At 36.2% G+C, this 15,020-nt stretch overlaps 1 protein-coding gene across 1 annotated transcript in view; it reads right to left on the reverse strand.

The window, feature by feature from the left end:
* Positions 1-9,850: 9,850 nt before the first annotated feature.
* LOC149213886 (alpha/beta-Hydrolases superfamily protein) overlaps positions 9,851-15,020 on the reverse strand; it is a 183,372-nt gene continuing 178,202 nt past the window's right edge. The window contains exons 4-5 of the mRNA XM_089392124.1: positions 10,611-10,760; positions 9,851-10,428 (exon numbers count right to left, since the gene is read on the reverse strand). Coding sequence (XP_089248250.1) covers positions 10,170-10,428; positions 10,611-10,760 — 409 coding nt within the window. The 3' untranslated portion in view covers positions 9,851-10,169. The remainder of the gene's footprint in view (positions 10,429-10,610; positions 10,761-15,020) is intronic.

Consider the following 15,020-nt stretch of genomic DNA (forward strand, 5'->3'; position numbering starts at 1 on the left):
TGAGAATGAGGGCTTGCTTATATATCCTAGGCAGGTACCTTTTCACATTCAGTGATGTCCTTAGAGACATGTCTCTTCATTATTAACTATTAGTTAATTAATCATTATTTATGTTTATTATTGTTTACATTTTTTATTATTTTTATATAAATTATATTCATAACATTGTCTTCCTCTTTGGAAAAGCTTTATCCTCAAAGCTTAGAACTGACAAGGCGTGTCATTTGTTTCTTGTCTTGTAAATTGCTTGCGTCTTTATCAATTCTTGGAGTTGTCATCTTCGTTGATATGAGATGATAAGATCCTCTAAGTGATAAACAAACTTGTTGCACTAAGAAGCGATCGGATCAACCTAAATTAATCTTCTATGGAACTTGGCAATTACTTGATGGTTGGGGTAATTTGTTATCGTCAGTCTGGATTGTGTCGACATCATTATTCTTCAAAACATGAGTTTTTTTTTTTTTGAGTGATACAGATATGCGAACTAATTGGGATGTTTGCTCTTAAGGTTCGGATGTCGACAATGAGTACTAGTGATTTGATTTTCCCTTATGTGTGTCGTTTTCTTAATTTACTTGGAGTATCTAATTTTGTTTAGCTATGGAAGTTGCGTGGTTAATTTCTGGATCTTCACTTGAAATTTTCGTTGCTTGAACTACAACTAATATGTCTTCACTTCCACTGGTTTATCCTCTTCTTGAGTTGTGATATTGATTAGATCGGTATTCGTTCCTTTATCTTCAACTGCAAACTGTTACCACTGGAGATTTCGATACTTCCTCTTGAGTACGGTGTTCTAGCCTATTTTTTAATGATTTCTTATCCTTCTTAAGCTTCTTAATTTGTGTAAATAATAATTTGCTATGGTCATTAAGTCGAGAAACTTCTTCACTTCTATTAGCAGTGATTTTGTGATTTTGTCAATTTAACTTTGCATATTTTGTAACACTTCTTTACCTTCTTGAAAAATTACTTTTGAAATATCTTGTACGTCTTCTGGTATTAATGAATTTGGCTTTGAATGTAACATCCTATAATGTTATTTTTTTTCTTTTCATATGAAAATGTCAAAAAATTATTTTTTATATGTAGAATGAAAGACTTTATTGTTTCCATCCAAGGTGAACCCAAAATAATGTCACATTGATTGTTCCATAGGGTTTGAATTGAGAATTGTGATATAAATGTATATTCTCCAACGTTTAATTGTAAATTGGAATGTCATATTTTTTGTTGCCGAAACAGTCTAATTTTTTTATTATGTTTGACTTGGGAATCACAAATTGATTTGTGATTTTAGGTTTTATATAGTTTTTATCTTCATTCGGCAAGATGGCAATAGTAACTTCTTTTCTTGCAATAGACCCATTAATTCTAAATAGCACTGAAGTATAATTACATGAGGTTTTTGGAAATCTTCCTTCCTTCAATTCCGAATTAGACTCCATTTTTTTCTTCAACAATTGACTCCATTGTATTTTTAATTAAAATACCGCAATATTTTTTTTTATAACTTTTTTTTAAAGCTTGGTAAGACTATATCTTCATCATGTCCAACTTCTCACCCCTCAGGGGGATAGCACAAGATTTGAACCCAAGACTTCCGGTTCAGTGAAACTTCATTTCCACGACCACTATCAATTGAGCTACTACCCAAAACAGACTTGATAAAATTTATTTTATTTTAAAAATAAAAAAATACATAGTTTTAACTTTCCCAATAACTTTATAATTTTATTTAACTTTTATATATATATATATATATATATATATATATATATATTAATTTCAATTAATATTATTTCTTTTTTTCTTTGAGCTCCAAATTTACTTCATATACTTTACAGGGGTTTTGTTTTTTAATAATATCAATATAAGAGTCAAATGATCTTATATATTAAATGACTCCTAACACCTTTTTGCACAACTAAGAAACTTGGATTTGATGGCCCTGTTTTGCACAAGTCACGATTTTTGGATGAGAGGACATGCACAAACGATACAAATTGAACAATAAAATTTTATGGGTGACTTGGAATTTCAACTTTGGTTTTTATATGAAAAAGCTCAAATTGCTAGAAAAAGCTCAAATTGCTGTATGTAGTCGCAGAAGCCCAGCGGTGACGCTGGAGAAAGTGTCAAGGGTTGAATGGCAGTTGGCATGGCAGCAATTGTGCAAAGTTTTTGGTTGTGATGTCGTTGTGCAACAGCGTTGTGGGTGGCTATTGCACATTGTAGCACAAGTGGGCGGTGGTTGCGGTGCAGACCGTTGTGGATGGAGAAGGACACTGGCGACGGAACTTATTCTGCGAAAATTGCAAAAATCTGTAGAGTTGTTTTGCTTTTTGCTGCAACGATTCTGCAGCGGTTATGTCGCGGCAATCTTGGTGTTTCAGCGATCGCTGGCAGATCAAGGCAGTGCACGACTGTTGTAGCCGGGTTTTTATTTTTTCTTTTATGTTTTTATATTTTGTTTTGATTAATTTTTTTTTTTTTAATGTAATATTTTTAAATAATAATTTTATTTTTTTTTCGATTTTTTTTTAAATGGCTGAACGTCTTAATGACAATATACAAAATGGATAAATTTCAAACTCTTGTAGTGAAACGCTTCAACCACAACAAGGTTAATGAATTTTGACGGTGAAAGACTTTAATCAGAGAACGCAACTCTGTGTAGCGATTAATCAACCAAAGGATTGAACCGCGATGTGCAACAGTTAAGCGGCCAAAGGATCGAACAGATCTAATACCAATGTGACGAACAAAGTTCGTATACTCAGATGTTAAATACTCTAAAAAGCTTTGAATATGAAGATCTCAATTAAAGATACAAGAATATATATTAAAAATGTATGAATGAGAATGATGATAGAAATGAGAGTAAGGGTCTACTTATATACTCTAGGCATATACCTTTTGACATCTCTTCATGTCCTTAGAGACATGCCTCTCTATTATTAACTATTAGTTAAAATAATCATTAATTATGTTTATTATTGTTTACATTTTTAATTACTTTTATATAAATTATATTCATGACACTTTATCAGGATCAAGAAATCAGATCATTGTACTCTCAAATACCTGAAGATTAATAATAATAAAGCCCTCATCTACTACACTGGTTTTCTCTTCGAGTTTTTCCCAAGCACAATTATCCAAAAATATTGGCATCCATTATGATGTGTGTGTGCGCATAATTTTCTCAATTCTAATATTTTATATTTTGTAGTGTTTTTATTTGTGAAGAATTGCAGTAGTGAATTTATCAATATTTGTCGTGAGTTAAGTTATAGAAGACAAACAAACTGCATAAGTTAGGGGATAAATGCCCAGTTATTGCAATCGTGGAAATTTCACATTTAACCTTAAATGAAATAATTTCAATGGTCCAACAAATCCCTCAAGTTTGGATTACTATGTTCTTGGTTTTTGTTTGGTGCTTCTCTATTCAGTTTTGCAAAGCCTAATCATGTTGACGTGTTTATCGTGCATAAACAACAAACTGTAGCACACATTGAGTAGCAGCACGATCTTTGGCAGCGTCTGCATTTTTGTTTTTCCGAGTTTTAGAAAAAAAATGAAGGTTTGTCCAAATGAGGGTTTAGGTTTGAGGGAGGCAATGTTGGAAGTTGGGTGGAGGAATTAGGAGTTCAGCACTGCAACGGTGAAGGGGTTAGAGCTTAACATATCCAGTTGTTGTAGGTTACTTATATTTTGAGGTTTTTTTGGACACATTTTTCAACATTTTCAGAGACATTTGACGAAATAATAGTGCATCAGAAATGTATTCAAACATGACAATGAGACAAGAAATTTCAGAACCTATGGAAACAAATGATCTAGGACAAGTGAAAATTTCCTCATCAACCAAAGCTGGGAAGTGGGTTTGGGTCAATGCCAAACAATATCGGACATTTTAAAACGAAAATTAGCCCGTCTAAAATGGGATCAGGCAAAGAAAAAACGATCTCAAAGGGAAAGTACTAGGGCCCTTCGCAATAAGCAATATTCAAATAAGTCTCATTTGCAAGCATGTGGCAACAATAGGCACAGAGGAAAATTCATTAATGATTTTTCCTTCTATAGTCCCACATCCACACCTCTCGCCTTGTCATTTGATCTTTATGTGAAAGAATTGTTAAGTGTAAAAAAGAAGTTGGAGGTTTTAGAAGCTAAAGCGCAAGAAAGAGATTAAAAAATTCATGTAATAACAATTGAAAACCAGGTTTTAGCAAAAAGCAATAATGTTTTGAAGGAGCAAGTGGCATTGTTACAGGAAGATCTCCTAATAAGGAAGATAGAATGGCAACGCATGAAGGCGGATGTGCAAAACATGAAAAAATCGGTAATGGAAAGTACATAAGTGGTGAATGTGAAACCATCCCAGGATAAAGGGAAAGCAGTTGCCCAAATAGACAACTACAAAGAGAAAGCAAAAGAAGAAAGGAAATGAGGTTCCACAAAAGTTTTCAAAACGTGTGCCCAAGTTATTAGCAATTCTGCTAATAGGGAAGAAGAGGCAAACATTCGAGTTAACAACATTAAAGATAGAGAAAGCAAGGAAAGGAAAGATAGGGCTGCAAACATAATTATTAAAAGGTTGAAAAACTGAGAAAAATGAATGTACTTTTGACCTTGCAAGGGACTTCTTGAAAGACAAGTTGTTATGGCAAGGACAAATATGCCAAGCATAAAGGGTGGGTAAGTTTAACTGTGAGAGAGTCACGCCCATAAAAGTCATCATGCCTAGCTTGCATGATAAATACATCATTCTAAGCAAGAAGCATCTCTTGAGGGGTTCTCGTTTTTTCTAGAAGAAGATTTAATTGCATGACAACAAGAGGAAAGGAGGGAGGAAATGTCAAAGGTTAGGGCGACAAGAGATGAGGGCAAGAGAGCATGGAGTTATAAAGGTAAATATGTGATAGCGCGATTCGGACCTCCTTCCGACCTCCTTCCAAAACAGAGCAGCAAGTTGGTAATAAAGAAGAGACAACAAACTCTTTAGGAGGAAATCAAGAAGCAAGGTCAGTATGGGCAAGCAGGGTCAAAGACTCAATTGTGAGTCTTGCATGTCAAAACAAATAGAAATCAAGTCATACTCAGGTTTCCTCAAGATTAGTTTGTTGGAACTGCAGAGGTTACCCATGGAGACGAGGACTTAGGTTAGGGCCTATTGTGGAAGACAGAGTTATAATTTGCCTCATGGAAACACATGAGCATGAAGGGTACTAGAAAATGGCAGTGTGGAACAAGGCAGCAGGGAATGGCAAAGGACACGAGGGTGTCATGGTATTAATGAGGAAAATATAAAGTTGTTTCATTCAATTAGAAAAAGAAGACTCAAATAAACAATTTATTTGGTTTAAAATATTAAAAAATAGATATCACATCAAAATTTCAACATGCTATTTTGCTTCGCAAGTTTCAAAAATCTACAAAAGTAGAGGGCTTAACCACAAAGATCCCTTTGTAGCCTTAAAAGCAGATATTACAACATATTCTCAACTAGGCAAAGTCCTTATAGTGAGTGATTTCAATGCTAGGATTGCAAGTGAGCAAGCTAGCATTCTTTGTTGTAAAGAAGATTGTGACGCTATCTGTCTTACAAAAGAGAGTAATCAGTAGGGGGAAAGAATTTCAGAGGACAAGGGTTGCAATCTCTTTGGTGAACAATCGCTTACTCTAGTGGGGCTTTCGATTTACTCATTTGTAAAGGTTTGACTAGATGGTAAAAGTCTGGTAATTTCACTTACAATGCTTACAATGGAGCAAATGTAGTAGATTATTTAATTTGCTCGCATGGCTTGTGTGAGAAAATGGAGAATGTTTTGATTGGAGATCAACTTTGGGACCTAAAATCAGATCATAAGCCAATTTATTTAAGTTTCGCTTGGACTAGAAAGAAGCAACTAGGGTCAAAAACTCGGTGTGTTCAACAAAATCTCCCAAAGAGCATAATTTTTTTGACTCCATAAAATTGTAATACCTTCACAGTAATGTTAGATAGGCTCCTCGAGAAGGAGAAAATCCTAATTCACAGCCTTCATAGTTACAAATTAACACACTTAATTCAAAGCGCACTTGCAGAGTGCAAAAGAGCAAAAATTAAGAAGTCTGAAACAAATTGCTTTCTGGTTAATGCTTGGTTGATGAGAAATGCAAAAAGGGAAGGAGAATGTGGAAAGAGTCAAACAATGATAACATAAAGCTCAAAGCTTACAAGCAGATAGTAAGAAAGAAAAAGGTTGATTTCATGGTTTCAAGGAGAGAAGAACTAATCTTCCTTGGGAAAAATAACCCCAAATTATTTTGGAATGAGCTCCAACTGAGAAAGATGCAAACTGAAAATAGTATTGCAGCTTCTAAATGGTTCGACTATGCAAAACAACTTTATGAGCAAGATCACAAGGCTAACCCTCCTCCCTTGGAAAACACTGATATCGAACTCTTCATGGTGCAAAGAGGTAGAGTTGGGTATCAAGAAGTTGGGTTTTGGAAATGAAAAAGACTTAGCTGAACTCCAAGTAGAGTATCTAAAGTGGAGCTTAAAAATTCTTACACCTCACATTACAAAAAATTTCAACATCATCATACAATAGGGGTTCCCCACATATTGGACAACTAGTCTGGCAATACCTCTTTTCAAGAGTGGTGATGTCAATAATCCCTCCAATTATAGGACCATAATCATAAACCCCTTGTTTGCAAAGTTATTTGGAAGCATGCTAGAAAATAAAATCAACAAGTCGGCAGAAGAAAGAGATAAATGTGCTAAAGGGAAGCAAGTTTTAGACCTAAACGTTCCACAGTTCATCATGGTATAACTTTAAAGCACATCATTGAAAAAGTTTGGGAGAAAAAAGAAGAAGTTTTTTGTTGCTTTGTTGATTTCAGAAAAGTCTTCGACACAGTTCCTAGGCAAAAGTTTTCACACAAAATGGAAGAACTTGGGGTTCCTAGGCATTTGAGATCAGTTGTGCATAGGTTGTATGAAAAGGTGAAAGCCAAAATTAGAACTTCAATAGACATTTCTGAAAGTTTTAGAAGCAATATCAGGGTCAAGCAAGGTCATCCATTGTCTCCTACCCTTTTTGGTTTATATATTAATAAGCTTTAAGAGTAGCTAAATATGCAAGGGAGTGACAGTATCCATTTGGGCACTTATTGTTAAATCTGTTCTTGGTGTGCAAGAGCACTTACTTTCCCTAGAGCATTTTTCTAAAAGGGTGGGGATGCAAGTCAATATTAGCAAAATGAAAGTAGTGGGTTTCTCTAACAAAAGAAAACACAACCAACATAAGTTCTACTCTGAATGCAACATTCTAGAAGAAGTTGCAGATTACAAATACCTCGAAATTGACTTCGACAGAAATCTAAACTAGGATGGTTGTAGAAAGAAAAGAACTTTGTGGGGTTGGAAAGCACTTTATGCTTTTCAAAATAGGTGTAGAGAGGCAGAGTTATGGGACTAGAAAACCACTCTTAACTCTTTTTGGGCTTTTAGTGATTCTAATGATTCTCTACAGTTGTGAACTGTGGGCTAGCAGTACATCCGACATGCAGTGGAAACAAATTGAGAAAATTCAAAAGCGTTGGATTACAAACAAATTAAAAATTAAAAGTGTGATACCTTATGTTATCTTATTAAGCGAAACAGGGGTTGCTCCTATTGAAGCAATTGTTATGGTGTGAGTCATAAGGTATTTAAAAAAAATGAGCAAATGGAAGAGGGCAGAAGGCCTGAGGTTGTCTTTAATGACATGTTGTGCAAAAGAAATAAGACTTGGATGCAACAAAATAACAAATGGTTTAGTAAATGGGGTATTTGTTTGAACTTGAGTCCCATAAACAGTAAAGAGATAAAAGCTTTTGTTATGGATAAGTTCCACAAACGTACTTGGGTAAATAGCTAGGGAGAAAGAAAAATACTACATTGAAGAGTTTAATCTCACTCATAATCATCAACAAATAGTGTACATAGTGGTCAATATTTCTTGGAGAGTCAAAATTCTTATTGCTCAATTAAGGACTAGTTTTCATCAACTCCATTGTGAAACATGGCACTGGAATAGACCAAAAGAAGTGTGGGAGAAAAGAATGTGTATTTTTTGCTCTTGTGGAAAAGTGGAAACAGAAAATCATTTCATTTTAAAATGTGAGGCCTTCAAAGACAGCAGGGATAGTTATGCGGATATTTTGGTAGCTAGCTCTTGGGATAATCTATTCAACGAGGGGTTTGTCGAAAAGTTGTGAGCGTTTATTATGAGGCTTCACAAGAAAAGGGTTGAATACAAGAACCGGACGGAGAAGCAATCTATCCCATAGACTATTTTTAGCCTCATAGACGTTAAAATAATTTCTTTCTTTCTTTCTGAATATTCTAATATATAACATTTTAGCCTCATAGATATTAAAATAATTTCTTTCTTTCTTTCTGAATATTCTAATATATAACATTTTATAAAATGATTTTGGAGAGTATACTAAATTATTAATGAAATATGTGTAAAAGCTCCAATACTATTATTTGTAGATCAAAATAAATGATATTTATAGAATACTTCCCATTATGTTTTGTGTATATGGGACAATATGCCATTTCGGAAGTGTGAATGGTATGATTAATCAAGCATATGGTATAGACACATCACCCTCCTAGTAAAATGTTGCCGGCATAGAGTTGGCCTTTTGTTAATCATTTTCTATGTTTTTGGGTTTTATCACAAGGCTCTATATGAAGCTATAGCGTACATGAACCACCTTCATTTCTTGTGTCCTCACACAAGTACTAAACACATGTTTCAAGCCTTCACATTAGGACAGCCTTGAAGGCACTCCATGTGTCTAGTTCGTGGTCCAATTTCTGGTAACGTTGGATTCTTCCGCATTTTGCTCTAATGAAGTTTGAATGGTTTAACATTTTTCACTTATGGTGTTCTTCCTTGCAACTTCCACCTAGCTGGATGAATGCTAATTACATAGGGCTTACATTCTTATATTCTGGTAGTATTGAAACATTTTGGAATTATTTAAGATTTGATAATCACTTTGAAAGCCAACCATCCATTGTATGAAGTTTGAACCTAACATTTTTAATTTGGTCTTGACTTCTAGTTTTAAACTTGCATAAAGTAGCTTTCCGTCCATGTTAGGGTGCTTCCACTTAGCCCTTGGCAATCGCCACATTAACCTGTGTCTACTATCCGTCCATATTTGCAAAAGAAAGAGTTCGTAATGGAGATTTTTGCGAAATGGAATGCATAATAAGTTATTTTCAGAACCTTTTGAATACCCCTTGAGATGCTTGCAATTGCTTAGATGTAAGTTAGAACATTGTCAGTTCTGTTTTTCTACCTTCTCACAATCCCTCCTATACAAAATTTATTGTTACTCTGAAAACTCATATAGTTTTATGATGACATGCTCCTTTACAAACCACTTTCGCACTTAAACCTGATATATTTTTATGATGGCCTGCCCCCTTACAAAGCACTTTCACACTGGTCTCTGAAGGATTCCGGGCATATCAAGCATTGAAGATCACATCAGACGGTTCTGGAGCGGCTTACTCTTAAAAAAAATTAAACTCAAGTCTATGGCATTCCAAATTAATAACCATTTCTTCCGTGTTTATAAATAGTTTACACTCAAAATACAGATTTGCATTCAAATATGAGCTCAAACCATTCAAACGAGCTGTTGCAGATTTAGATTTTACTCAAATTTCAAGACGACCAGAAGAAACTGGAAGAATTGATTGATAATAGCATATCAAACCAATATTCAAACAATTCATAGGAAAAAAGAATTAAATAATATGGTTAAAACGAACCACAACTTCAAAAATAATATCGATCATGGTAGATTTATAAAGAAAATGAAACAAGTGTACTTGAACAGTGGTTACCAGAAAAGTTATTCCCGGATATCCAAAATTAAAACGTACACCATCAAAATCAAACTTTTAACGACAAGCAAACATGTAAACTACAATGCCAATGGACCATTTATCTATATAGTATATGGTAGTTTATACCAATTATAGACTTCCACTCCACATCAAATCTGAGCTCGACTTAACCTCGCTGGCTTCGTGGCATACACTCTAAATTCGTAACAAGAACGTTTGTATCTACAATTTCAAATGATCGTTATTCTTATGAGCTTGTCAATCTTGCCAAGGAGGGGGCCATTATATCTATGAGGCCCTTTGGATTGTCTATGTGCACCCAGTGCCCTGCATTTTTTAGAACATGATAGAAGACTTTTCCATTGTCGGCACTTTGCTCTTTATTTGTAACACTCTCTAACTGAGCAAGTACCGCAGAATTCCATCTGTCACTGTTCTCTGCACGTACAATGGAAATCTCTAGTCCTTGAGGTGGGTGTTGCAGTAAAGACCAATAGCTTTTCTTCCTGTAAACCACAAGTAGTAAAAGTACAAATAAAACAATCAAGGAGAAACAAACCAAGGACTGAATGCCGTTAATGAATCGATCAACACTGCACTCGCATGTGTCTATTTTCTACTTATTAAGTGCCGCGTTTGTGTCACATATATTAAATATGATACAGTAACGACTACATGGGCAACAAACCTGTAAGAGTTGAACATCTCAACTATTCCATTGAGATCAAAAACCCAGGTCACCTCCTCACTCGATGTATCGACTCTCTTAAGATTACTACCAAGCCAGTCTGATAAAGTCTTTGAAAAGCCTAGATTCCTCATGTAATCAACAAGCCACCTGGTTACAAATAGCATAAACTAACACCATCATTAGAGTACATTTAAAATAAAATTAAACAATACATATGACGCTAGAGTATAGTGTACTTTTTACCCTTGACAAAAGAATTTTGACATTTTAGAACATGGTTCAACTTTGAAGCATACTACATCCCATTGTTACAAACAGACGGAAAAAGTTTATTTTCAAAGTTGTAGTATGGGTAGGGTTCCCGCCTTCCATGACCACCAATTGGTGAAAAAGTGTAGTAGTCATATATTCGAAGCCATAGTATAGATAGGGTAGTTAGACCTAAATGGATATGGAAACCTTCTAACTTTTGTGATCCCCATGAGCAAAGGTGTACTTTTCATGAACCATCATTAACAATATAGATGATCATGAAACCTTATTTTACACCTAGCTAGAGGTAGAAACACTGCAATGCAGGAGCTACAGAGTTCTAAGTGTGGATAGAGCGCACTAAAAGGAAATACAGGCATGACAGAGAGTGTTTGTGCAGAAGCATACAAGCGGAACAATAAATAGTTTCATGAGGACAAAGAAGAATAGAGCACCAGCGAAATGGACGAGCCACATTTAGTAGAAAAGCGTGCTGAAAGATGAAATGCTTGGAAATAAATCAAAGTGCAGAGGTACATAGAAGGGGGTGGGAAAGCACAGAATGGCACGACAAAATGTGTGGACAGGCGTGAAGGAAACAAGGAAAGGAAACCAAACAGACACAAGGAGCCATAACAACCAATGAAGACAAAGCACAAACAATCAGTTAGAACAACAAAAGATGAAGAGTACAGGAGATAAATAGCTAGAGTAGGTGATAGGGTGGCAGCCAAGTTAATAGATCCAACAAGAGAAAATGACGAGTTCTTGAGTGATTGTAGTTGTGTAAACCATGTACTCTGACGTAATATATTAATAAAAGTATATCTAAGCCAGAGATAGTATATATATGGTTCTGAATTTGTGCTTGTGATTGTGTGTTCATATTGGCACCCATCCATGTGACCCAATTGTTGCAGGTTGTTGTGCAGAAAAGTTAGTGATTTTGGGACACCACACTAACCTGTTTCATTTAGTATTAAAGCAGAGCTTGAACTCTGAAAGAGAGAGAACTGAGCTGAGAACTCATGTGAGTAAAGAAATGCAGCTAAGAGATGGAAAAATGGCAGTAAAAAAACCTTTGTAGGCACTAAAGAGATGGGTAGAGGAGCTGGAAATAGACAGCAAAACAGAAAGAGAGAAGCAAATGAATCAAAACCAGAAACTAGAAATAAGAGATAGTAGATGTCATGCCAGAGACTCCAAAGTTGCTGAAAGGTAAAACCTAAGTTTCTTGCTATAGAATAAGGCTGAAGACACAGGAATTATGCATTGATTCAACACTATGTTGCAGGAAACGCCAAAAATGGTGGCATACCAGTATCGGGGACGGCCCGAAACAGCCTTGAAACGGGGCTGAAAGACCGCCGTCTGTACCGTACAGCGTTTTGCGATTTCGAAATGCTGTACAGTACGGCCGGCTGCATTTCAGCCGGTACAGGCCGAATTTCAGCGGCCGAAAAGGAAAAATTAAATTGTTTTGGCCTTTTTTGGCCATCTCAAGGAGTGGAAAAAGGGCGTGGGCCCCATCTATCACCAAAACACACTAATAAACCAATGGGCAAGGAGATGGCCAATGTAGTGAAGAAAGTCTTTTAGAGGATATTTCCAGCTTCTTTACAAACTGATGTGAGGCAAAAATTTTCCTGTTTTGCTGCTGGATTAGAGGATTTTACAGACATATCAGCATTGGATGAGAGGACAATGGACCCAGTTAAGTGGTGGACTTGTCATAGGGCAAGTGGTGTTCATTTGCAAAGTCTTGCCACTCGTATTCTATCACAAGGGGCAAGCTCTTCATCCACAGAAGGGAATTGGAGCACCTACAGTTTCATTCATAGTGTGAAGCGCAATAGGTTGGGATTGCAAAAGGCAAATGACCTTGTATATATGCATTCAAACCTACGCCTTGTGTCTCATAGGGGTGAATAATATACAAGTGGACCTCATAAAGATTGGGATGTGGATGCAAAATGTCTAGATTTAGAGCTTTCTCTTTCTGCTTTTGATATTTGTGCCAGTGGTGATGCTAGTGCAACTGGAAGTACTAGTAGAGTTGCCTCTTCTGCTGAACAAGCATCTTGTTCTATCTTTGTTGATGAGGATTTGGAGTTTTATTAGTAATGATATGTTATTGTAGCCATCATTGTCTTTAGTTCATGTTTTATTTCAGTTTTAGCACATATAGCCTCACATATAAAGGATGATTTTAGAGTCTTGGATGTAACGCCTCATCTATAAAGGCTAATATTGGATATTTGCATCATGTAATCATCTGTTGGAGTCAATATAAATTTGGATTTCCTTTTAAAATGTCATTTATATGTCTCATTCTTTCTTTTCTTGCAAAATAATGTGTTAAAGTTTATTTAATATTGACTATTTATTATGTATATATATATGGTGTTTTGGTTGCGTTTCTATTTTCCGGGGGTCGTGTTTCAGTTCGTCCCTTTTTCGGAAACTTCTAGACGTTTCAGCATTTCTTGCAACATAGATTGGACAAGATGAGGAGATAATTTAAATTTGGGAAGATGCAAGACCCACTGAGCACAAAATTAGCAAGAGTGTCCAGTTGCAATTTCAAGGGATCATATGCCATGTTTGCTAGCATGGAAGAGAGGAAAATAGCCAAAAGATGAAGCAAGATGATGTCAAAGATAAAAGAATTCTTTTTTCCAGTGGATTACAAGCAGATCCTATTCAAGCAATCACAATATCTAGAGGAGAAGCAAAGAGTATAAGAGCACACAAAAGAATTCCATAGCAAGAATTAAGGGTGCAATCTTCACATTTGGCAACAGCCAACATAATTTTCTATTTTGTATTATATTTCTATGTGTGATTTGTTACTCACCACTTTGTGGGTGATATCCATAGGAGAAAATTTTCACCTAGATGGTCCTTAGCCGGTAGCCCCTTGCAACCACAAGATAGCTCGATTTTCCATTGTCTCTGCCACTTGAGCCAACCATGTGGTCCCTCGCCCATCTGTTATGATCGTATGTTTGAAGGTGGGCCTTCCAACCTCGAAGGTATGGCTTTTCATTATGTAATTGGGTATTTTGTTTATTTTATCATGGACACTATTGGGCATGGATTGGTGGGGTGATTCGACGGAAAGAGTGAGTTTGGTTTGTATTCTTGTCTCATTTGTCCAACTTGATGGTTAACTTTGTATCCTAGTCCGATGGGATCTCCTTTATTGGCTATTAGCTTTAAGGGTGGCACTACATGGGAAATCCCAATATTGGTTGCGTGGTCCTGCTTCCCGACACCACATACATCAACCCCCTCCGCTCATTATAACCCCATTCATCAAATTTCCCATCCGGGTCCACATTTGTCCATTGGGTTCACAAGAAGTTAGCCTCCCCTGCCCATTGTTCACACTTTAGGTCGGATATGGAACGATGCCCTAGAGGTTGATGCAGCTAAAAAAAAAAGAAAATGCATAATTTGGCCACTCTCAATAGGAAATGTTCCATAAAATGCAAAACATGGTCGGGACATTCACCTTTAGCACGTGGGAAAAAGCCAAAACATCAGCATTGTCCCTATCATGGTCATCACCTTGGTTGCTAGGGTCCATCACATCAACCCCTTTCATCATTAAGGAACCCAAGATTGTCCCAACCCTTAGTGGACGATGAACTGCCCCACCTTAAAGAAGATATCCACTGTTATATCTTACACATCATGATCTCATCCCCTCAAACCCCTGAGCAATTACAAAAGAAAAATCAATAAAAGATAAAAGGCATATGAAGAAGGGTGGTAAAACAAAGGTCAGGGTAACTCATATACCATGATTGCTCCCTCCTACACTTATACACCCAAGTGTGGGCTTCCCTTATTATGGCCACCCTTGTACTGTGGCATGTGGTTTGGAGGCTTCCCCTTATGCCCCATTCCATTCCATCATTATATCACATGCAACCTTCCATTTGATGGATGTACCATGGACATGTCACCCCCTTGGAGGCTGAAATCACCTAATAGGGTCCTTGGTTAACCTTCTTCTTGAACTTGGAGACACTTGTACGTTCTAAAGCCCACTACGGAAGGGCAGGCCACCATGAAGTATCCACTTGGTTATATGATTTGTAAGCTTATCTACTCAATTGCACTAATGATATGTTGTAATGGAAGGTG

This window comes from Pinus tabuliformis, chromosome 1_1, assembly GCF_031772625.1.
Source record: "Pinus tabuliformis cultivar Carrire ecotype Pingquan chromosome 1_1, CPIR1, whole genome shotgun sequence".
In the NCBI taxonomy this organism is placed as follows: domain Eukaryota; kingdom Viridiplantae; phylum Streptophyta; class Pinopsida; order Pinales; family Pinaceae; genus Pinus; species Pinus tabuliformis.